The sequence below is a fragment of the Xenopus tropicalis genome, chromosome 8 (genome assembly GCF_000004195.4).
Source record: "Xenopus tropicalis strain Nigerian chromosome 8, UCB_Xtro_10.0, whole genome shotgun sequence".
Lineage (NCBI taxonomy): Eukaryota > Metazoa > Chordata > Amphibia > Anura > Pipidae > Xenopus > Xenopus tropicalis.
In genome coordinates, this window is record NC_030684.2 from 38,503,909 (window position 1) to 38,526,643 (window position 22,735).

A 22,735-nucleotide genomic window follows, 5' to 3' on the forward strand; every position below is an offset into this window, starting at 1 on the left:
ACATATGCCACTTGCCAGGTTTCTTTCTGTGAACCAGTTCCTAATTCCTTTTAGACCCACAATCTGACCTTTAAAGGGACATCATCTCCTGGCTCTAAGAAAGACAGAAATTTAAAGAGGGGAATAAAAATGGATTAGAATGTTTTTGACATAAAAGAACCCTCTGTTGCCAGCAGTGCAGTGAATTTAAATACTGTTTTGAAGCAGAGCTTTAACACTTTAGATCAGGACTATAAGTAGGTGCTGTCTGAGGCAAGGTTATTCCTTTGTGTTTTGGCAAAAGTGCCCTGATCAGTTTCAACTTTTTTCCAGTTAAAGCACAAAATCTACAGTATAAAACATGTTTGTGGAATGGGTCATATTAACATAATGAGTGAACTGCAAAGAAGTCCTTGGACACTTTGTTTCTGACCTTCAAGCCTAAACTGAAAGACAGAAAGAACGCAACCATGAAAGTAACATGCAATAACGTAATATTTACTTCCATGTGCAAGGATAAATAGGTGGTGGTTAACTGATTCCGAAGTAAATTGTTTTGTTTTTTTTTGTTGACAACAATATCAAATTTTAATGGAAACTATCCATGTGTTTTTCTTTACAGAATATAGAGTTAAAAGTTGAATCAGAAACTTTAAAGCATGATCTACAGGAGAAACAACATCTGCTGATCAAAGCCTCGTAAGTATATTTTTCTAAATATATAATTTTAAATGTATTATACTTGCTGTGTGTTTTATGTTAATCTACAAGGCAAAGCCTTGGTTTTATGTTCATATAATTTTGCCCTTGGGACTGTACGAATAGGAGCAGACAAAAAACATTATTCTTGGTTTCATTTTTTCATCATATATACCCACTTCTATTGGTAGAGACCCACTGGGCAGAATGAAATCAGTTGACGCATGCAATGCAGTGAAACACACAAAGCTGTACTGCATACCATACTTCATACTTAGCTGCCTAGATAGCCCTGTAAGGATGACACATCCTAGATGGACTTAATTTGCTTGCATAGGACTTTGTCATCAGCAAACACACACAGCATCTAAATAAGACAAAAACAAAGGAATAATTGCTCACTCACCTCCAGCGGTTGCATCTTTTTGTAACAAGGGAAGAAACCAGGAAAGCTGGGTGCACACCAGTCCAGAACAGAGCTCCAATACTGTATTACCACGGAAAATCAATCTTTTATTTTTTAGTTAAAGAAGAAAAGGTAAAAATCACTGGGGGTTACCAGTGCTGTCCACTTCATGTGGTGCAGAGGGCTGGAATTTCTTTAACATACATAGTGGAGGGCTGCTAATGGAAGCCACTCCCCTTTTTTAAACTGCACCCATTTCAAACCCATGTTATCACAAGAGCTTTTAAGACCATGCCCACATTAATGGCGGTAGCCAGCAAAAGCAAAAACCCAAATGCTTTGTGCTCACTGCAGGAATATCAACCATCATTCATATGTGAAAGAATTATATTATGTCATATTAAGACACAACCTTAAAACCAGGTTCACCTCCCAGTATGGCACACATGCAGACAGTACTTTGCCTGCCCTATGCTGCCCGTGTATGCCATACTGTACCTGCCCTATGCTGCCTGTGTGTGTCATGCTCTGTCTGCCCTCTGCTGTCTGTGTGTGCCATACAGGGACACAATACTGGCACTGCTTCTACAGTCTGAGGTGTGAAGAGGTGAACAATGTCTGAGCCTGAGGTGTGAACCATGCAATCGGTGAACAATGCAGGGATTAAAAGGTGTGAACAGTACAGGGAATTACATGTTTAAACAATACAGGGGAATTACAGCCTGAATCTGAGGTGTGGCTATGCAGGGGGCCAGTTAATCTCAGTACTGATAGCATTTAAAGCTTACACAAAGGTAAATCATCAAAGCAGCCCCCCTTCATTGTATAAACAGGTTGTTGGCATATTATCTGATGTGAAGGAATGTTTCCTGCTGTTCCATTTGCCACTTGTTATATTACTGAATGGATACAGCAAAATGTGGCGAATTTTTGGCCTGTGGATAAAGACAGGTGGAAAATCCTCCCCTGTGCTCCTTAAAGCTTCTTTATGTGCCTGCACCCGGAATCATTGCTTTGGCTCTGGTGCGGGTACATGGAGCTGATTTGTGGCAGTAGCCTATAAATACCTAATTTTCCATTTCCTGTTTTGTTTCTATCTTGTAAATCATGATCAACAATGATATTGTTGTATATTAAAAAAAAAAGTTCTGCTGCCATGTGAGACAGCATTTGTTGTGCTTTAAATATACACCATAACTACATTTAATTTTTCATTAAAGGAGAAAGGAAGGTAAAATTTAAGTAAGTTTTATCAGAAAGGTCTATGTAAATACAGCCATAAGCACTCACAGAAACGCTGCACTGACTTCTCTGAAAAAAGATTTCTTGTGTCTGTAATTCCTGTGCCAGAGACACAACAGGTTTCTGCTGTCTCCTCTCTCCTGCTCCCCCTCCCTCAATGCTAAGAAGTCACTCCCCCCCCCTTAGGAATGTGGATCTGAGCCAATCAGCAGGAAGCTGACTCATAGGGGCACATTTATCAATCCACGAAAGCTCCGAATGCGTTTTTTTGTAATGATCGGTATTTTTGCGACTTTTTTGTCGCCGTCGCAACTTTTTTGTATCTTGCATGTATTTTTCACGACTTTTTAGTCGACGATGCGAAAATATCGTATTGTCGCGACGAGTACAAAAGTTTCGGATTCATTCAAGCTTCGGTAACGTGACTTTCCTTGTGCCAGGTTGAAGCTGCAGAGTGCCATTTATTTCTATGGGAGGCTTCCAAAATCATGCAAAGTCGGAAAGGTTTTCCCGCCGTTTACGATCGTTCAGTATGATGCGACGGCAACTAAATAGTCACGAAAAATGCGATAAAGTCGCGACGGCGAAGAAAAAGTCGCAATATTTTCATTTCCAATACAAATTTTTCCCATTCGGGATTCGAATTTGTATTTTGGTAAATCTGCCCCCTAGTCTTACTAACTGAGCATGTTCACTTGGTCTGGGTGTCTATGCAGGAGTGAGGCATTATGGTAACTTTCTTTACACAGCTCAGCATTTTTTCTTCCTGTTTGGCTTCTGATCATCTGAACAGGTGAAATATGGGGAGACTTAAGAGCACTATTGAGACAACTGAAGGTATCTTCCCCAAAATTTGCTTTTGGAAGCATTTACCAGGGAAATGGTTAACATAACTTATAGACAGCTTTTTTTTTTTTTTTATTCACTTAACTTTTATGGTTCATAATGCAGCATACTAATTGGTTTACATTTGGCCATTAGGATTTTACTGTCCTTGTTGTCTTGATGAAGAATTCTTGATAGATTGGCTGCTACTTAAATCCTTAAAGGCTGCACAAGGTTTTGGAAATGCGATCAAAGCATTCAAATTAGACAGCTGTGTATAATTAGAACAACCGCAATAGTTACGGTGTCTCTCAAAAATGTATTCATATGATTCCACATGAAATCTGAAACACAGATATCTTGAAGTAGAGCTATATCATCTTTTTACAGACATTCATTATATATCTCCAATGTGAAACATATAAGAGAAACTGCACTTTCTCAGAAGAGTTGAAGAGAGTTGAAATGCAATTTACCAGGTGCAGGTTTTAGCTTTTGTCTATGCAAAATAAATTAATTTTGTTGGTAATGATTTAAAGTGAAACATAACTGAAGAATAAGCAAAGAGGGTTAAGCTACTTAAATTGTCTGGTTTATTTTAGAAAAGCACTGGAAAATCTTGCTGGAGAAAATGAATTTAAAATGATTCAGGTGAAAGAAGACTGCAATAAGAATCTGCAATCTCTAGAGTATGAACTTAACAGGAAAATAAGTGTTCTGGAAAAGGTAAGGATTTGTTTAAGTTTTATGCATATGTGTATTTTTATACAGGTATAAGATCCGATTAGCCTTAGGTCAAAAGGCTCCCTGAGAACTAAGCATAATTCAAACAATTAATGATCTCCAACAAAATTTGGCCAAATGGGGGGGAAAAAATTAATCTCACCTTTTTTGGGAATGGGCATATCTAAACAACCCTTCCCCTCTTGACTGTGGTAAATTGCTTATTTAGAAAAGGCAGATAAACTTCTAGAAACAACAAATGTTTTATATTTTACAAACATACCTGATTCCAACGATTGAAAAAACCCATTATATTTTTTACATAAGCCTAACTGAACGAGCTAAAAAAGATTTTATTTTTAACACCGCTGAAACAATTTGAAATGGTCTAGTTACAACCTAGTTTCCAAGAAAAGCTGGACATTTCTCAAAATATATGCTTGTTTTAAATTTTGATGTCAGCAACACATTTAAAGAAAAGTTAGGAGAGGGGCATGTTTACAACTGTGGGTACTCTTTATCAGCCCTTAATGAAAATGGCTAAAAATGGCATGTTTTATATGCTGTACCAGCCTAAAGGTTCAGCACATCTATAGTGGGAATGATTTCTAATTGGTGAGCATCCTGATTCTAACTTACATCGCCAGATTATCAATACGTTCTGCAAAAAGTTTAATAGTGAAACCAATGGGAAATTCTGTGTGAAATCTGTCCTGGCTCCATAGATGGAGCCTTGTAGTTTAATGCCCGCTTAAAGCAGCATATTTTGACTCCATGTTGGGTACTTTGGCACTTTCAGACACAGTTTATTAAAGTGTTTAGGATGGTGGCGTTGATGCAAGGCTTTGCTGTATGTACAGTATGTTTTCAATTTTTATTATACCATTAGTTTTTACCCTTAGGAAGTAGCAACAGCAAATGAAGAAGCTGATAAAATTGCTCAATTGTTGGATCAGGAGCGAAAGCAAAGGTCTGCTTTAGAAAATAAACCTTTAGCTGTTTCCATACTCTGTGAAAGAGGCAGGTATGTGGTTACTATTTAACTGTATCTTGTTCAGTTACGTTACCTCAGTCTTGTTGTTCAGCCTTGTTAGTGCTGCGTGTATGCAGTAATCCATGTTATATAAACAATCCTTCGTAACAGTATACAGGGAATAATCTACAATACCTATTTTTTGTAAATGTAAGGCCATGTTAAATGTATTTGCTAATGGTATAATTCAAAAGAAAAAAATTATACAAATGATCAAACACATTAAAGTTTCGAGCCTTTAAAGGGGAACTGTCACAGAAATTAAACTTTAAGAAACTTTCCAAATATAGTCAGTTAAATTCTTCACCATTTCCAAAGTACTTTTCACTATCCCCCTCTAAGCAATTAGTCTCTCTTCATGTAGGAGTTGGATTAGATCTAATACATCTTTTGAAGAGTCAGCCTTTGCATAGATGCAATAGAGCTCACTTTTTTTTTTTTTTTTTTTTAAATTATCAGAAATACTCTCTCTGCATCTGTGCTGAAGTTGGTTATTTTGTTACATTTTATCTGTGCTGGAGTCAGTTAATTGATTTTGCTCTAACACATATGCTAGGAAAGGGAGCCCCCTAAAGCAGTGGTGGGCAAACCGCGGCTCGCGAGCCACAATCGGCTCTTTAGCCCCTTGAATTTGGCTCTTCCAGGTGCAGGCTCGCAAGTACAGTGCGATTGCATTTTCATTGCCGTAGCAAAAATCAGCAGGAGGGGGTGGTCTTTGGGCTACGGAAGATGCAGGCGCAGGCGGTGCAGGGGAGGCTCGCTCATTTCATGCACGAGTCAACCAGTGACAGTATGCAAAAAATTTGGTTCTCAAAAGAAATTTCAATTGCTGTTTTGTTGATATTTGGCTCAGTTGACTAATAAGTTTGCCCACCACTGCCCTAAAGCATGTACTAGACCTGCAGGATATATTACAAAGAAAAGAGTAGTGAAGATTAACTCAATAATTTTAAAAATGGGGCTAATTTAAATGGCGTAGCAAGATAATTAACTACCTGGGAATACAAATACCTGGTAAACGCTGTCAAATTTCTCAAGTGTCTGTTGAGTTCAGTTGGTAAATTGTTAAATTAATACTTTGAACACTTCTTTGGTATTATGGCTGGGTCACATCAATGCAATAAAGACATCATATAGGGCAGTGCTGTCCAACTTCTGTTGTACCGAGGGCCGGAATTTTTCCGACCTACGTGGTGGAGGGCCGATAATGGAAGCCAGTTTTGACCACTCCCCTTTTTGAAACCGCACCCACTTGAAACCACGCCCATGTTATCACATGACCATACCCATATTAATGGTTGTAGTACAGCAAAAACCTGCCATACTCTGCCTTCCCTACCCTGCCTGTGTGTGCCATACTCTGCCTTCCCTACCCTGCCTGTGTGTGCCATACTCTGCCTTCCCTACCCTGCCTGTGTGTGCCATACTCTGCCTGCCCTACCCTGCCTGTGTGTGCCATACTCTGCCTTCCCTACCCTGCCTGTGTGTGCCATACTCTGCCTGCCCTACCCTGCCTGTGTGTGCCATACTCTGTCTTCCCTACCCTGCCTGTGTGCCATACTTTCACTGTGTTTGCCATTCTTGGCTGGTTTGTGCCATACTTGGCCTGTGTGTGCCATACTCTGCCTTCCCTACCCTGCCTGTGTGTGCCATACTCTGCTTGCCCTATGATGCCTGTGTGTATGGCACACACAGGCAGCCTACAGTGACACAATGCTGGCACTGCTCCTACAGTCTGCACAATAACTATATGTTAAAAAACTTTTTAATTGCAGTACCACCTCAGTATATGTTCTTTTTGTAGTGTGCAGGGATTATTTGTGGGTTTCTACTGCTCCTGAGGTGTGAACAGGGGAACAATGGGAGTGATTACAGCCTGAGCCTGAGGTGTGAACACTGCAGGGGGTGAACAATGCAGAGATTAAAAGGTGTGAACAACACAGGGGATTACATATTTAAACAATACAGGGGGATTACAGCCTGAATCTGAGGTGAGAACCATGCAGGGGGCCAGTTAATCTCAGTACTGATACCATTTAAAGCTTACACAAGAGTAAGCCATCAAAGCAGCCAGACAGGTGGGGGGCCACACAGAGGGGGGTCGCGGGCCGCCAGTTGGACAGCACTGATATAGGGTAATGGAGGACACCTGACACTGCAGGGCTTTGCTGCAAATTAGTGTTTAATAGTGAGTTACACTACATGTTTCGGGCAAAGCCCTTTTTCAAGTGAACAACACAATAAAGGTGCTGGTTCTAACTAAATGCTATATTAAAAAGAGTGCTCTTAACCATTAGAGAATCCCAACCAACATAATGTACACTGCTACAAACATGGCTGGTTTTGCATGTCCAAACATAGCTCTATAATAAGGTCATACAAGACCATATAAAAATATAGATGAATGGAGGGCACTCAAAACATCACTATCATAAATTAAAGTATTGGAATTTGGTGCAAAAACTACCCAAAAATTGTACCACCCATATAGGGTACCAAAATCAATATATTTTACTTAGATAAGGGCTTGCACTCAAATAATCACAGGCACGGTAGTAGTATTAAGAAGTAATTGTCTTTTTGCAAATGCTAACAAACTCCCAGAACAAAACCCCTGCCTGGTTCACCTCCCAGAAGCAGAATAGGGCAGGGAGAGTATGGCACACAGGTAGGCACAGCAAAAGCCCAAATGGTTGGTGGTCACTGCAGGGATATCACACATCACTCATATGTGACAGCAACTATATAGACATTAAAATTTTAAAGTAAAGCCTATTTGGATTTTAATTGATACTGTATGCTGCTGTCTGATGATAATGTTTGATTGCATAGGTTGATGATTTTCTGTATTTTTCTATGGCTTTGTACAGTAGATGCTTCAGAATAAGTTATGTTTTAAAATTATTTTTTATCCTTTTAGGACGATTGAAAATGAGAATCGATATCTTAATTCTAAGGAATCTTCAGTTTCGTTGGAAAGCCAGATATCTGGAACTAATTACTTGATCCAGAAGGATGATCTTGGAATGGTATGTTAGCATTTAACATTCAAAATCCTATTTTTCTTGTACCGACCATCTGACTAAACCCTTTTCTGTTAAATTTGCCAGTTCTGTGCCCGAAAATAGTAGCATGGACTCAACCAGTGAAACAAGAATGTGCATCAGAATGCAATGTTTAGGGGTAAAGTTTCCCCTTTAATAATAATATATTATAAAATATTAAATATTTGTAATCTTTTGATTCAGAAAATAAAAAGCTATACGTATGCATTTTCTTATGCTAGATTTTGATATTTTTATGAGGGACTTCTGCACCAAGCAAAAAAAAAAAGAAATAGTGTAAATTATTTTTATTTTATAAATATCAAACTGATTTGTTTGGTTTTATTTTTTTTTTATAGGATTTGTTGTCCTTTTCACATGAGAAGTCTGGTGTAGACCTGGTGCAGAATGATATCTCAGAGGATGCCCATCATGTGGCAAGTGACCTACAGATAAAACTAGATCATATGGAAAAGAAAATAAGTGTATGTATTCAGATTTGTGTATGTATTCAGTACATCTAATAAAAGAAAATTATAGATTTAAATATTTGCTATATTTTAGGAAAATATAACTTTTCCACTCTTCTGGTGCAGGAAAAGTCCTTCTATTTAATCAAGTCATGTGTCCTGCAATTACTCATTTTTCTAGTGCCCACAGCAGGGGTTCCCAACCTTTCTTACTTGTGAGCCACTGTCAAATGTAAAAAAAACTTGGAGAGCAACACAAGCATCATAAAAGTTAATGGAGGTGCCAAATAAGGGCTAAGATTGGCTATTAGGGAGCCTCTATGCACACTATCAGCTTACAGGGGGCTTTATTTGGTAGTAAATCTTGTTTTTATTCAGCTTAAACTTGCCACCAAGTCAGGAATTCAAAAATAACTACCAGGTTTGGGTTCACTGAGAGCAACATCCAAGGGGTTGGGGAGCAACATGTTGCTCACGTGCCACTGGTTGGGGTCACTGGCCTACAGAGTGCAGGACAGACAGCATTTTATTATTTTATTTTTAGTTGATTTTCCTAGGTTTCTTTAGGTTTCGTACAGCTTCCCTTACAGACAAATAGGATAGGGTCAGCAACTGAGAAGGCATAATACCATCAGAATTAACACTTAGCAGCCTTTCCACCAGAACTGACTGGTTTCTTATCTTCCCAATAAGTTCCTTTGTTTTTGCCTCTAATTACACACATTCCATAATCAGCCGACTGTCAGGGAGCTAGCTGTTGGAGCTAAACCCTTCTGGGCTTGTTGGTTAACTGGGGAGGTGGGATTTGAGTTACTGGCATAGGTGGAAAGTCTTCGGCATGTGTTTTTCTGTTGGCATGGAGTGTACAGTACCTTTTTTCTGGGCTTCTATGACGTGACCTTATGGGCCTTATTTCTCTCAGGCAGGATATTGTGGATATAACTTAGGGCCAAGTATTCCTGCTAGGCTCGCTCTCTTTGGCGCTCGTTCTGGAGAACTCACAGGCCATAGTGCAGGCTGAGGTGGATGCTGCATAATATGGACTGTAGACTGCAATCTCTAGTGGAAACTGTAACTACCCTTATGTAAATTTACCAGAGATTGTTTCCTTTCCAATAACCCACTTCTGTCCTATTCTGTCATTGGGGGGGGTAACGCCAAAGTAAATCCAAAGGGGAAATCTAATGTGTCCCAAATCAAAAGGGGCAATGAAGCAGTTCTCCAAATTTGAAGTATAACTTATGTGCTGTTGCTGCAGTTCAAAATGTCCCATTTGTGCCAGGCATTCTCTGGTCGTTAAGAGGCTGGCAGTAGTTGAAGAGTGAGCTTGATTCTGCCATTGGTGGGGCAGAAGTAAGACAGGACCAAAGCTCTTATTAAAGAACATGAAAGAATCCATATTTTTGTTCCTTAAGCAAAAAAGGTGACATTTGTTTATTACTATTAACCAAGCTAGTTAGTACAACCTGTGTGGGGTAAACTTGATAAGAACTTTCCGTATGTTTTGTGGTCACGTATTCCTTTACAAAAAAAAGGCTGCATAAATATGGTGGCTGGCTCATCTCTTCGCTTTTTCTTTATGGCAGCTTGGCTCAGAAAGATAGTAGAGGTGTGGTCAGGCCAACTACATGGCAAATGGGAGTCCTAGCATTTAATTGGTCAAATCGGAGGGCAAGTTTGGAAAAAACCAAATTAGTTGGCCCTTTTAGTGGCAACTAGACATATGCTGTGTTTTGGGATCTGGTCAGTAGGTTTTACATTTAAGAAGTGCCCCATGTTATTGGCCTTTTCTGTTAGAATCGAGATAGTTGCGCACACATCATTATTAAAACTCAAAAAAAACAAACATTGTTTTAAAAATATGTAAATGTTGGATTGATTATTTGTAAGGCACACAGTTTAAAATTATATTAAGACCTACACCATCAAAATCTTCACATATACTAGATTCACACCAACAGATATGCAATAACTATTTACACCCACAAAGCAGCGGAACAAGGCTGCTTCAGATGCTTACATTATATGGATAAGGGTTATCAAGCCGTTTCATTACCGTTTTATTTATGCTCCTGAGAAAGCATGACGGTTATCACGTGAAACGTGTAGAGCTGCAGACCTGTATTGAGCTGTGAATTTGGATTGTTACATGCACTGTGATTCAACATATTCTTATGCATAAAAGCTTGTTCCATTTTACTTTAATAAACTTTATTGCGCTATTGGTAAATCTCCTTCTTTTATGTACTCCACCACGTAAGGGTTTTCTGCCAGTACTGAAGCCCATTGATTCCAGTTTGGGATATAGTTTGGCAATTATTTCTTATTGGTCTGGTGAGTAGGCATACTTACCGTGTGACCGGTGGAGGATATATTAAAATTTTTATTGTTTGCACTGAGCACTTTGATTGGGAATGGTTACACTTCTGGTTTAGTACTTGCACATCACTGACACTCAAAGGTGTTTTTCTTTCTACGCGCTTTCTTTTAGTTTTTTGTGTTTTTGAGCCCAATCAGAAGAGTAAAAAAGAAGGGAGCTACAAGCAATTAACTTTATTGGACTCTATTTTTTATTTAAGGACCACGATCAGCTCCAGTTTAACTTTAATTTGTTTTTTATTTGCAAAAATACTTATTATTATTTAGATTATTTTATGTATTTGTTCTTGATATATATAAGGCTAATTAATGTGCTTTCTCCATCCAACCTTTTCCCTACTTTACACAACTCAACCATGTAGTTTGCAGTATTTAATTGCAAACTGCTTAAACATGGTAAGATCAAGGAACCACAGATAAATTATTAAATGTAAAATTAACTGTAAAAATAAGGTGTATTAAACATCCACTATAGTTACATTACAGCAACATTTCCCCATTACTATAGCCCCAGTAGACATAAAGGAGCTTAACATAGACTTGTGTGCACGTGTCTGATCCATCCAGGTTTTGAGCATATTTCTTCGGATGCTTAGGTGTGATTTGAGAAACTACCCAAAATATCAATAGGGAAGAACAGGTATGGGATCCCTTATCTGGAAACTTGGTATCAAGAAAACTTTGCAAATTACAAGGCCTTATGCTATGAAGTAGGGATGCACTGAACCACTATTTTCGGATTCAGCCAAACCCCCAATCCTTAATAAAGGATTTGGCTGAATACCAAACGAGTCTGAATTGTAATTTACATATGTATATTAGGATATGTAAGGGCTAAAGAGCCCCGTGTGCGGTGAAAAATTTTCAACTTCTATGTTTGTGACATATAGTCACATGAATTTAAGGATTCATTTTGGCCAGCAGTGGGGAATCGGCCGAATCCTGTTGAAAAAGGCTGAAGAGAATCCTGGATTCGTTACATCCCTACTATAAAGCTAATTTTTAGCAAATCCAGTTTTTTAAAATAGGTTCCCTTTGCTCTTTTACTTGATGGTAAATAAGCTACATGAATTCATATTGGTGGCAAAATAATCATTCTGGGTTTATTGAATGTTTTTAGTAGACTTGTGTTTCAAATTATCTAAAAACTTTTTTTCTGGTAAAACCCAGATGCCACTAATGCCAAATAATAGATCATATACCTTTTCACTATTTAACTCAAATAACACTTTACACACCTTACACAGAATTAGGCCATGTTCCAAGAGAAGGCACAAGTCATTGATGAGATCCCATTAAATCTTAACATGTATTTACAGCAGGGAAAATAAGTATTGAATACATCAATGTTTTTCTCAGTAAATATATTTCTAATGGGGCTGTTGGCATGAAATTTACACCAGATGTCCGTAACAACCCAAGTAATCCACACATACCAATAAATTTAAACAAATAAGTCCATAAATTATGTGTAATTAAGTAGAATGACACCAGGAATAAGTATTGAACACAAAATGTATTTAATACTTAGTAGAAAAACCTTTGTTGGTAATGACAGCTTCAAGGCACCTCCTGTGTAAAGAAACTAGTCGCGTGCATTGCTCACGTGGGATTTAGGCACATTCCTCACATAAACGGTCTTCAAATCTTGAAGGTTCTGGGGGCCTCCACTATGATCTCTGATCTTCAGTTTTTCCATAGATTTTCAATTGCATTCAAGTTGGATGATTGACTGGACCATTCTAGCAGGTTTATTTTCTTTCTCTGAAACCAGTTTAGAGTTATTTTCCTTGGCTGTGTGTTTGGGATCATTATCTTGCTGAAATGCCCACCCTTGTTTCATCTTCAGCATCCTGGTAGATGGCAGCAGATTCTTAGAAAGAATTTCCTGGTACATTCCTCCATTCATCCTTCCTTCAATTATATGATGTCTGCCAGTACCATATGCTGAAAAACAGTCCCACACCATGATGTTCTCACCTCCAAATGTCAATGTTGTTGGGGTGATGTACAGTGCCATTTTTTTCTTCCAAACATGGTGCATGCAATGACATCCAAAGAATTAAATTAGGGTCTCACCTGACCAGACTATATTCTCCCAGAATTTCATTGGTTTGTCCAAATGTTGTGCAGCAAACTTTAAAAAAATTTCAACATGCTTTTACTTCAGCAGTGGAGTATAGAGCCATGTTGGTTGAGTGTATTACTTATTGTTTTCTTTAAAACAACTGTGCCTGCTAATTCAAGGTCTTTCTGAAGCTCTCCACGAGTGATCATTGGCTCTTGGACAACTCTTCTGATTATTCTTTGGATTCCTCTGTCAGACCCCTGGTCATGGCCGGTTTAGGATTGTGGTCCCAATGGTGCTCACTGGAAAATTCAGAAGCTTAGAAATATGTTTGTAACCAATGCCATCAGTATGTTTTGCAACAATAAGGTTGCAAAGCTCTTTGCTTTTACCCATCATGAGATTCTTCTTGTGTGATACCTTGGTGTTGAGAAACCTTTTTATAGGCCATCAGTTAGGACTTAACCAGCTGATCTTTATTTGTGCTTATAGGGGGCAGGATTGCTTTCAAAACACAGATTTCAGCGGGTTTCTTGTCTTTCCATGCCTTTTTGCATCTCCTTTTCTTCATGTGTTCAGTATTTACTGAGTCATTCCACTTTGTTACACATCACTTTATTTAAAGACTTATTTGTTTTGATTTCTTTTTATGTGTGGATTATTTGGGCTGTTGCGGACGTAACGTTGGCTGTTCATGCGTTTTTAATACACAATTGATTGTTTTTGGAATATAACTCGGTGTTGCTGGTCTTTTTTGGATATATATATATATATATATATATATACATTCAAATACATTTACATAAAATATATATATTAATGTATGATTGTCAATAAAATGGTGTATAAGAATATTTTAGTAATATTTCTTAAACTATGTCTTAAATACTATAGGAACTCCAACAAGAACTCCATGAAAAAGAGACAGAACTTGCCCTACATGAGGAAAATGCAGTCAAAAGAGATAAGACTATTCAAGGCCTTACACTTGCTCTAAAGAATAGGGAAAAAGAGGTATGGCTAAAGGATTGTGTACAAAAGGGCGGTTGTCAGTGGTACTTTCTCTACTTTGGGTAGGGTTCTTAGTGGGGTGCTGTAGGGTTTTGTATTGGGCCCATTGTGATTGAATTTGTTTATTAATGACTTGGGGGTGTCAATGAATGTGCAATGTATCTGTGTTTGCAGATGACACAAAGCTTTCCATGTCAATTAAGTCTGGATAATATACTTAGCTGTAAAAAGCCATGCGAGTAGGTATTAACCTGTAATAAAAGGGGTATAGGCATACAAAGCATTGGTATGGCCCATATACAATATGAAGTGCAGTTTCATCTCCCAGTTGAAAATGGATATTAATGAGGAAGTCCATTGAGGAGCAACTGTTAACACCTAAGAACTTCTATAATCTTTATAAAGAAAGGGATTAAGTATAGTTTACATTGGATTTTGAATATGCAAGGGGGCCATACAGTTACCTCTCTGCTGTGTTGTTAACAATAAAGTCTTCTGGCATATGCAAGGTCTTCCTTATAGATTAGAAAAAGGAGCTTACATCTTTTAATAGTAAAATATTAAAGAAAAAACTGAAGTTGTGGAATTCCTTAACAGCTCTGTGTTTATTTCTGAATTTAAATGTAGGAACAGAGAAAAACTTATTTAAGGACATCATTTTTGAATGTGAAAGAAGATAAATCATATTCCCAGTTTACAAAGTCAGAGAACTCAGAAGGGTGAGTTATGTTTCAGCACTGGGGGTTTTACCCCTTTTGTTTTCTGTTAGGAATTACACCCAAGAAGTTATTTACATAATGTAAGAAAGTATCATTCAGAGCAAATCTTTAATATACATTAAACATATTCCCACCGGGAATGTGCAGCATGACGGTATTCCTTTGAAAACACGTTTATTTGCCATACTTACAATCATTTACAAAGTTTGGTACAGTCCGGTATTCACAGTGAGTTAATACCCTTAACACCTAATGGGGCCGATAAAACGTGCGCTATTTATAGCGTGCGTTAAAACATTTTTCGCAACTTTTCGCACGATTCACTATAAGCATACTTGCGCTATTTCACGCGCGATATTGCATGCGTTATTTAACTCATGAAGACTATTTTCAAGCAGTATTTGCCGGTACATGCACTAAATAACGCCCGCGTTTATTCGCCGGATATAAATAGTAGCTTTAAATAGTGTATATAAATTGTTGCCGCATATAAATAGTGTATATAAATATTAGCCACATATAAATGGTAGCATATAAATAGTAGATGCTAATAAATAGTAGCTACCACAAGGCTGAATATTAGAGTAAAATTACTGTGGATGGAATTTTTTTACTGATTACAGTGTAAAGATGGTAGCTATTCTAATCATTTCCTGTATTACACATGATCCCATGTGCCCATCCTATAACATCTTAAATGTGAACTACACCTTTAATTCTACTATAAATCATTTAAACATTAAATAGACCCAATTATGGATGTATGTGGTTTAATTAGGATCTAGTATGAGGTACTGTTTTATTATTACAGATACATTTCTGGATCCTTCTCAATGAAGGATACCCCCAACAACATATAATGTATTTTTTACAAAAGTGTTAAATTCATTGCTAGTTTGCTGCCCAGTCTTCCAGTTTAGCCAAATCTCTCTGCAAAGTGACAGCATCCTGCATTGAACTTACAGTTTTGCACAATTTTGCACAATTTAGTATCGTCAGCAAAAATAGGTCATTAACAAGTTAAAAAGCTTAGGGCCAAAGACAGACTTTCATGTTGCTCTAGTAACACTGGTCCAATTAGAAAATTATTAATTTACCACTACTCTTTGTAATCTATCCTTCAGCCAGTTCTCTATCCAAATACAAATATTATGTTCCAGGCAAAAAATCCCTAATAGTGGTGAGTGAATCTTCCATTTGCTTCGCCAAAAGAAAATGCAAAATGCTTTTTTTTTTTTGCACCAATTTTTTCCATACAATGCAACTTTTTTTTGTGCCTATTGGAGTTGTGTTTTTTTTTTGCCTTGTAACCTGTCGACAAATTTCAATTAGCACTGTTCCTTAATTTAACCAATAATAGTCTGTGAGCTGCGTACTTAGACTGTGCCTGCCCCCCCTGCCGCCCACCCTGGGGACTTTTTTTAAGGCTACAGTTTAAGCAGACCCTGTGGGTCCAGCTTCCTCATAGATCTTACCAAACTAATTTAATTCTGTTCTGCATAAAACTATATTATGATTGTGCTTTCCTAAGACTGATATAAAACTAACTATAGTTTTCAGGCTGAGAACGGGATCCCTTTTTGAATAGTGGCACCACGTTTGCAATTCGCCAATCTCTTAGAATCATGCCAGATCTTGGAATTTTGAAAAATTAGAGGTTGGTCTGTCACACAGCTAAGATCATTTAGTACCCTGGGATAAATATATGTGGTCCTGGACTTTTGTTTACATGTTCTTAATTACTTTTCATGTTCTCAGTTAATAGTTGTATTATTAAAATTGAGTCTATTAAAAAAGAAAGAAAGCCTTTATTAGCTGGTTCCTCAGTTGTGTAGACAGATGAAAAGTAACAGTTTAGAACCTCTGCTATTTCCCTGCTTATTAGTTAATTGGCTTCCCCCTGATAATAAGGGTCCCTTTCCTTCTTGCTTTATTTATTTTTTTTTTTTACTGTTTACATATTTAAATGAATAATTTTAGATAGAGTTTTTGTTTCTGCATGATTTTATAAGACACGCTATGTTCTTTTCTATGCTCTGTCCTTATGTCTTTCATGCTATGTTCTTTTCAAAGTAGTCTGTATATCTGACATTAAGTTGAGAATAAGTTCCCCTGGGACAGGCACCTTCCAATATTGTGGCAAACAAAAGTTCAACAGAAAGTGTCCTTGCACTCTTTCAGCAACAGCTTGCACCTCACTTCCAGGTCTGAGAGCGCTCATGTCCAGACCACAGGTCTGCACATACAGGTCAGATTAATCAGCCCTCACACTTGACAGGATCCAAATTTTACTGCTCTGTTCTGCTTTATGGATTAAGAATATACTTTCCTTCTGTTCTCTCTCCAGTATCCGTGCAACATTATCCCTCTTTTCTGCTTAAACTTGTCAGTTTGAGCTCATTTGGCCACCAGACAGACTACCCCAGAAAAGGCAAAAGCTTTTTCCTGGTTTAAAATATTGAAGCTCTAAAAACCATTTGCCATTTTTTCCCTTGTTTTGTACTATTAGTTGTACCAGTTGGGTGATGCACCAAATAATCTACGTCACATGCATGTCCATAAAGAGTGAGCTGGGACACTCCATGGGGGCTTTTCATAGACAAGTACTGTTGTTTCCCCTATCCAAAGTGTTGACTCTGTTAGCCCCACCTCTGGTGGGGGAAAAAACCGTAGGTGATGTTTAATTTTACTTCAGTTTAGTTGAATGAAAAAAATGTGTTTTTGTCTTGTTCATTCATACTTTTCTGCATTTGTTTTATCAGGCATCAAAAAGAGTTTAACTCTCAGAATAAGCTGGAAAAGGAAATCCAGTGTAACCAACAACAAAGCACTGTGTTGCAAGAAGAAATCAACAAATCAAAATTTGAAAATGGTATGTAATTTTTTGTGTATGATAAGGTTTTAAAGGGTTTATTACACCCTTTGGTGTGCAGGAGAACCTTGCTTTGACCTTCTTTTGGGCCCTCAGAACTTTCTGCTGTGAGACAACAGAGAGAACCTGAACATGGCAGAGTTTTATCCAAAAGCATAATACAAACAAGGGTTACACAAAGTAAATTTGGGCCCTATATTGACATAAATTCACCAGCGGTGTAGCAGATTTCTAAAGAAATCTATGTTGGCCAAAGAACCATTACCTTTTGTTCCTGTTTGGTTCTGCCCAATGGTAATAAAGTGGTCACCGGGCTTAAGAGTTCAAAAACCGAATGCCACAAGCTGTCCAGGTGCCCTGCGTGACCTCTCCTTTAGAAATTCATCTGTCCTGGCAAGTAAGACAGATGAAACTAAGCTGCAAGTCTGCTTTGTATCAGTGCTGGGCATCAAACAGTGCCTGAGGTCTAGGAGTGGGAATCGGAGCTTTGGCAAATGTGTGCTGCTCACTTGGCTGCTGACCCCGGCACCCTATTATTTTATTTTTTTCTTTTTAGGTACAATTGGGTTTGCCTCTACCTTTTGACTTCCCTCTTTTTTCTTCCGCATCCCTTTTTTCTCTTTTTTTTCCCTTTTTTTGCTTACACTTTTTTCTTTCAAAAGTAGAGGAAGCTATAGGAGCCTTCCCAGCAGGATGGATTGCATTCCCCATGTCAGACAAAGACCCCCTTGAATGCTTGTCATATGGGCATGTTTTGCTCATTAATGTGGATGCCAAAATCCTAGCAAATGCATCTAGCAGAGCACCAAGATAACCTTTCCTGACCACACTGCTTTATTGCTAGGACACTCAGCCAATATTAATATAAGGAGGTTTGTAGCAAATATTTCAATAAAGCACGACAACCCAAGTGATTGCCTCATTAGCCAACAAGAAGGCCTTCAACTCTGAGACTTTTATGGCCTATGTGAAGACACTATATAACCTTCCATGGCCAAAGTAAGGACAAACAGTAAGCTATCTGGCTTTTTCCCAAACGATAAGGGAACAAAACAGAAGTGCCCCTATGAAACCCATGGCCTGTCACATTTAAGCCTCATAGAAATTGTAGGGCTTGACAGTGGGTCCCACAAAATAAATCTCAATGTATGTGTTTTTATTTTTACAATTAAAAGAGAAGTTAAGACTAAATCACTCAGGGGTGCCAAATGTTAGGCACCCCCCCCCCTTCCACCCCAGTAATCTCTTACCTGAAACCAGTGCTCCTGTTGCTGGGAGAAAACTGCACCAGCCGGGGGTAAATGCAGGCTAGTTCAAGTGATTTTCTTCCTTCTTTCTTCCTTAGAAGCAATCCCAGGGCCTGCACATGTGCAGTTGAGCATAAAAGACAGCTTTTTGTTAAAGATAGGCTTTTCACTCTACCACGCATGCGTGAAAACTGAAGAAGGATAAGGATCGTTCGCATACGAACCGGGCTATTGCAGCTAATGCAGAAGCACCAGGCGGGGGTTTCAGGAAAGTAATTACAATTACTGGGGGGTGCCTAATAGTGATGAGTGAATCAGTCCTGTTTTGCTTCACCAAAAAATTTACGAACATGTGAAAACATTTGTGAAACGGTGAAAAATCAGTTAGTTTGGCCTTTATTATTATTATTATTATTATTATTGTTTACCAAACTTCAGAATCAGTGTATTGGAAATCAGTTCTGCTCCAGTCAACACTCTGCTTCCCACAAGGCCTTGCAGACTTCTGTTACACCCCTTTTGAGGTCACAGAACATGAAAGACATTGTGGGAATTAGTCTTGGCTGGAGGAGAGCCAACTACTGATACAGTGTATGGTATGAGTATTAATGGAAATATATACTGGAAAATAAAATAAAATATATAAATGGAAAGTAGGGCATTTAGAAATAACTCGCATAACTGAAAGTGTGTAATTAATGCATATTGGAAGGTGGAATTTTCTTTCATTATATTTTGCTTTACAACAATTCTGGTGGTTGGTGATGTCATACGCTTTATTGCAGCTCTACTTTTTATTTTATTTTTTCCCAGATGAAACTGCTTCATTTTTTGGAGATGCGACTTCTTATTTAAGTATATGCCTAGATCCTTCAAGTGGTGACCAGTTATCCGTGGAGGATTTACAAAATATGGTATGTTTCACACAGGGTTCCAGTCAAAGGGGCTCTACTGACATTGAAATAGAGGTGGAAATCACATGCCCTTAGGCAGTAATGGTAATTCTGTCATTTTAAACTAATTACCAGATTTATCTGTCTAAATAATTTCATTAATTTAACATTCATTTTTCTTAAGTCATTCTTAAAGGAATACTGTCATGGGAAAACATGTTTTTTTGGGGGTTTTTTTCAAAACACATCAGTTAATAGAGCTTCTCCAGCAGAATCCTGTATAGAAATCTGTTTTTCAAAAACACAAGTAGATTTTTTTTTTTTTTTTATTTATATATATTCAATTTTGAAATTTCCCAGGGTGCCACAGCCAGTACTATATGTAGCACTTTCTCAGTGTAGCACTGAAAGCTCAGACTCAGGCACAATGCACTAAGATGGCACCTACACACCAATGTTACAACTAAAAAAAAATACATTTGTTGGTTCAAGAATGAACATTTTAAATAGTTGAGTGAATTATATGCTATTTAATCAGTGGAATTTTGGACTCTTAAATACCTAATGAATTAAAATATTTATATATCTGAAAAATATATACAGGTATAGGACCTGTAATCTAGAATCCTCAGGACCTGGGTTTTTCTTTTCAAAGTTCTTTTCACTCCAGTTCCACATGGAGTGGATTCTTAGCCTGCAGAAAAACGCAAGCTGAGAATTCACCCCTAGCCCTAAAAAAGCTTTTGGCTGTGCCTGCACCCAGAGCCATTGTGCAGTGGCGGATTTCTGTTAAATGCACCCAGAGGCCCCCCCACCAGGATCATACACATAGTGTTTTGCAGACATACGGAACACTGGGGACAAAACTCACTGCGCGTCCACAGTGCTTCATATGTGAGAAATTGTATGTAAATCATGATGCAAATTCCACATATTTCAGAGCTGCCATGTAGTAATTATCTGTATTAATGACTAATCAGCCTTATATTGTGACATTGGTATTGTGTATATACAGTATATTGTGGGACAGTCCATAAGGTCAGTAAGTGACAGCAGCATGTGCAGGGAATCAGCAGAAAAGAAGATGGGGAGCTACTGGGGCATCTTTGGGGGTACAGATCTTCCCTGCTAAAGGGCTGTTGGTGCCTTGGGCTGGTACAGAAGCCCAAAACATAATGTACAATATTTCTAGCCTACATCTTTAGTTAGGCTTTAGTTTCCCCTTTAATGACTTATATATATATATTTATATGGTTGAGTGCATAGAAAATCTATTTCTGTAAATAACTTACACGCACTACTTTATAAAGGGCATGTTTCTTTCAAGTATCTTTATTTTGCGTGTTAAAGATTCATATTGAGTACATGGGAGTAACATTCCAAACTTCTAAGCGGATTTCTGTTTTAAGGTGGCACAACTTATGAACAAGATTAAGGAAATGCAAAAAAGCCCAGGTTTGGAGAAGGTTACTGAATGCTCTTGTCATTTCAAAAGCACTGATAATAATTCTTCTACCATAAGCAAGGTATGTGCTTTCATTTTGTTATATTCTCCAAATACTTTTCTAACTATATTTATAAATATAGGAAACTTCCTAAATATAATGAAAAATAGATTCTTTCAGAATAGATTCAAAGTTTTTAAAGTGGCCATACACGTTAAGATCTGATTGCTTGGAAACTAAATTTTTTAACCTGCCCAATCTGGCCAATTTCTGGCCAGATGCCGGTTGGGCAGGCCTGTTGCTTGTGCCCCTGTATCGGTCTAAGGGACCGATATCGGCAGCTACAATCGTCCTGTGTGTGGCCACCTTTATATAGGAAGCTTATTTTAATGAGATAAGATAACAATTTAAGAGATAACAATTAAGAGAAACAGCAGCCTAAATTTTAATGCTGGGGGCCCGCACCTCTTGTGGGGAACACAGTTTGGAGGTGATAGGTGGCCTTTAAGCCTGAAGACACACAGAGCTACTAGTAGCAGCTACTTGTCACAGCTACAGAAATAGACAATGCTGATCATTTACTAATAACTGTCTCTACGTATGTTTTGTCTATGGCAGGGTATTTTCTGGCATTTAGTAGTCATGACAAGTAGCTCTGGGTCTCTTCACCCTAAGAGATGAGACACCTGGTAGTCGCAGCACATACTTTAATGGGGATGTAACATCAAAAGCTAAGTGCTTTGCCCCAAGTTCTCCATTAAAAAAACTATTTCCAATATTCATTCATTAAAAAAAATTTTTCCACTTTCCACTAGCTCTGATAACTGATTGTACAAATCCTGAGATGGGCGCTGACTGGCCTACAGTGAAACAATAAGCGCTCCTAGTTCTGAACAGCAATGCTTTTTGCTTTTGCACAAAGTTACCCCTGCACACAGAACACTAAAGTTTTTTTTTTCTATAGTGCTTAGAGCAGTGGACCCCAACCTTAAAGTGGTGGTTCACCTTTAAGTTCACTTTTAGTATGCTATAAAATGGCCAGTTCTAAGCAAATTTTGATGCTGATGTAAGTAAACCACATTTTCAGCCAAGTGAAAATTTTTTGCAATTCTTACAATGTCTTTCTACAGTTTGCAAAGAAATCGAAAATTCCCGTTCTTAGAAAAAAACCTTTGTGCATCAAGAAAATTCCAGAACTGTATTCAAGGACTGCAAATGTGACTGCACCCCAAGAGGAGTTGCAGACCTGCAAGTTTGAAAATGACTGTGTTGAAAATGATGAATGTTTGTCTAACGAATTATGGCATGCACATGAAGAGAGAGAGCATCTCAAGGCAAACAAAATCTTGGTAAAAGGTGGGTAGCTTAAATCTAAAATATTGTTATATTGTTGTATTGTTATTTTTAAACAACACTTTTTAAGGCAATTTTATTTTAAATCTGAAAAATGTAAAATACCCAGATGGGTGATCATATGTGGTTTCTGCTAGGCTAGTGTCAGTAGCTCAAGATTTACTGGTAGATCCCAGTATACCTGACTTAATATAATAAGTGCTGTGCCTTCTTAGTCCTGCAAGGAAAACCAGGGGTTCAAACCAACAATGAACTTTAGAACAAAGAACTATCCCTGTCTGTCTCGAAACTGGACAGATCATACAAAGAAATAATGTGCATTGCACA

At 37.9% G+C, this 22,735-nt stretch overlaps 1 protein-coding gene across 5 annotated transcripts in view; it reads left to right on the forward strand.

Moving 5' to 3' along the window:
- cdk5rap2 (CDK5 regulatory subunit associated protein 2) overlaps positions 1 to 22,735 on the forward strand; it is a 280,021-nt gene that overhangs the window by 244,280 nt on the left and 13,006 nt on the right. For all 5 annotated transcript variants that reach the window (NM_001045664.1, XM_031890511.1, XM_031890512.1 and 2 more), the window contains 11 exon segments: positions 602 to 678; positions 3,754 to 3,877; positions 4,777 to 4,898; positions 7,828 to 7,936; positions 8,311 to 8,436; positions 13,763 to 13,882; positions 14,507 to 14,598; positions 17,361 to 17,470; positions 19,531 to 19,631; positions 21,020 to 21,136; positions 22,186 to 22,411. In NM_001045664.1, coding sequence (NP_001039129.1) covers positions 602 to 678; positions 3,754 to 3,877; positions 4,777 to 4,898; positions 7,828 to 7,936; positions 8,311 to 8,436; positions 13,763 to 13,882; positions 14,507 to 14,598; positions 17,361 to 17,470; positions 19,531 to 19,631; positions 21,020 to 21,136; positions 22,186 to 22,411 — 1,324 coding nt within the window.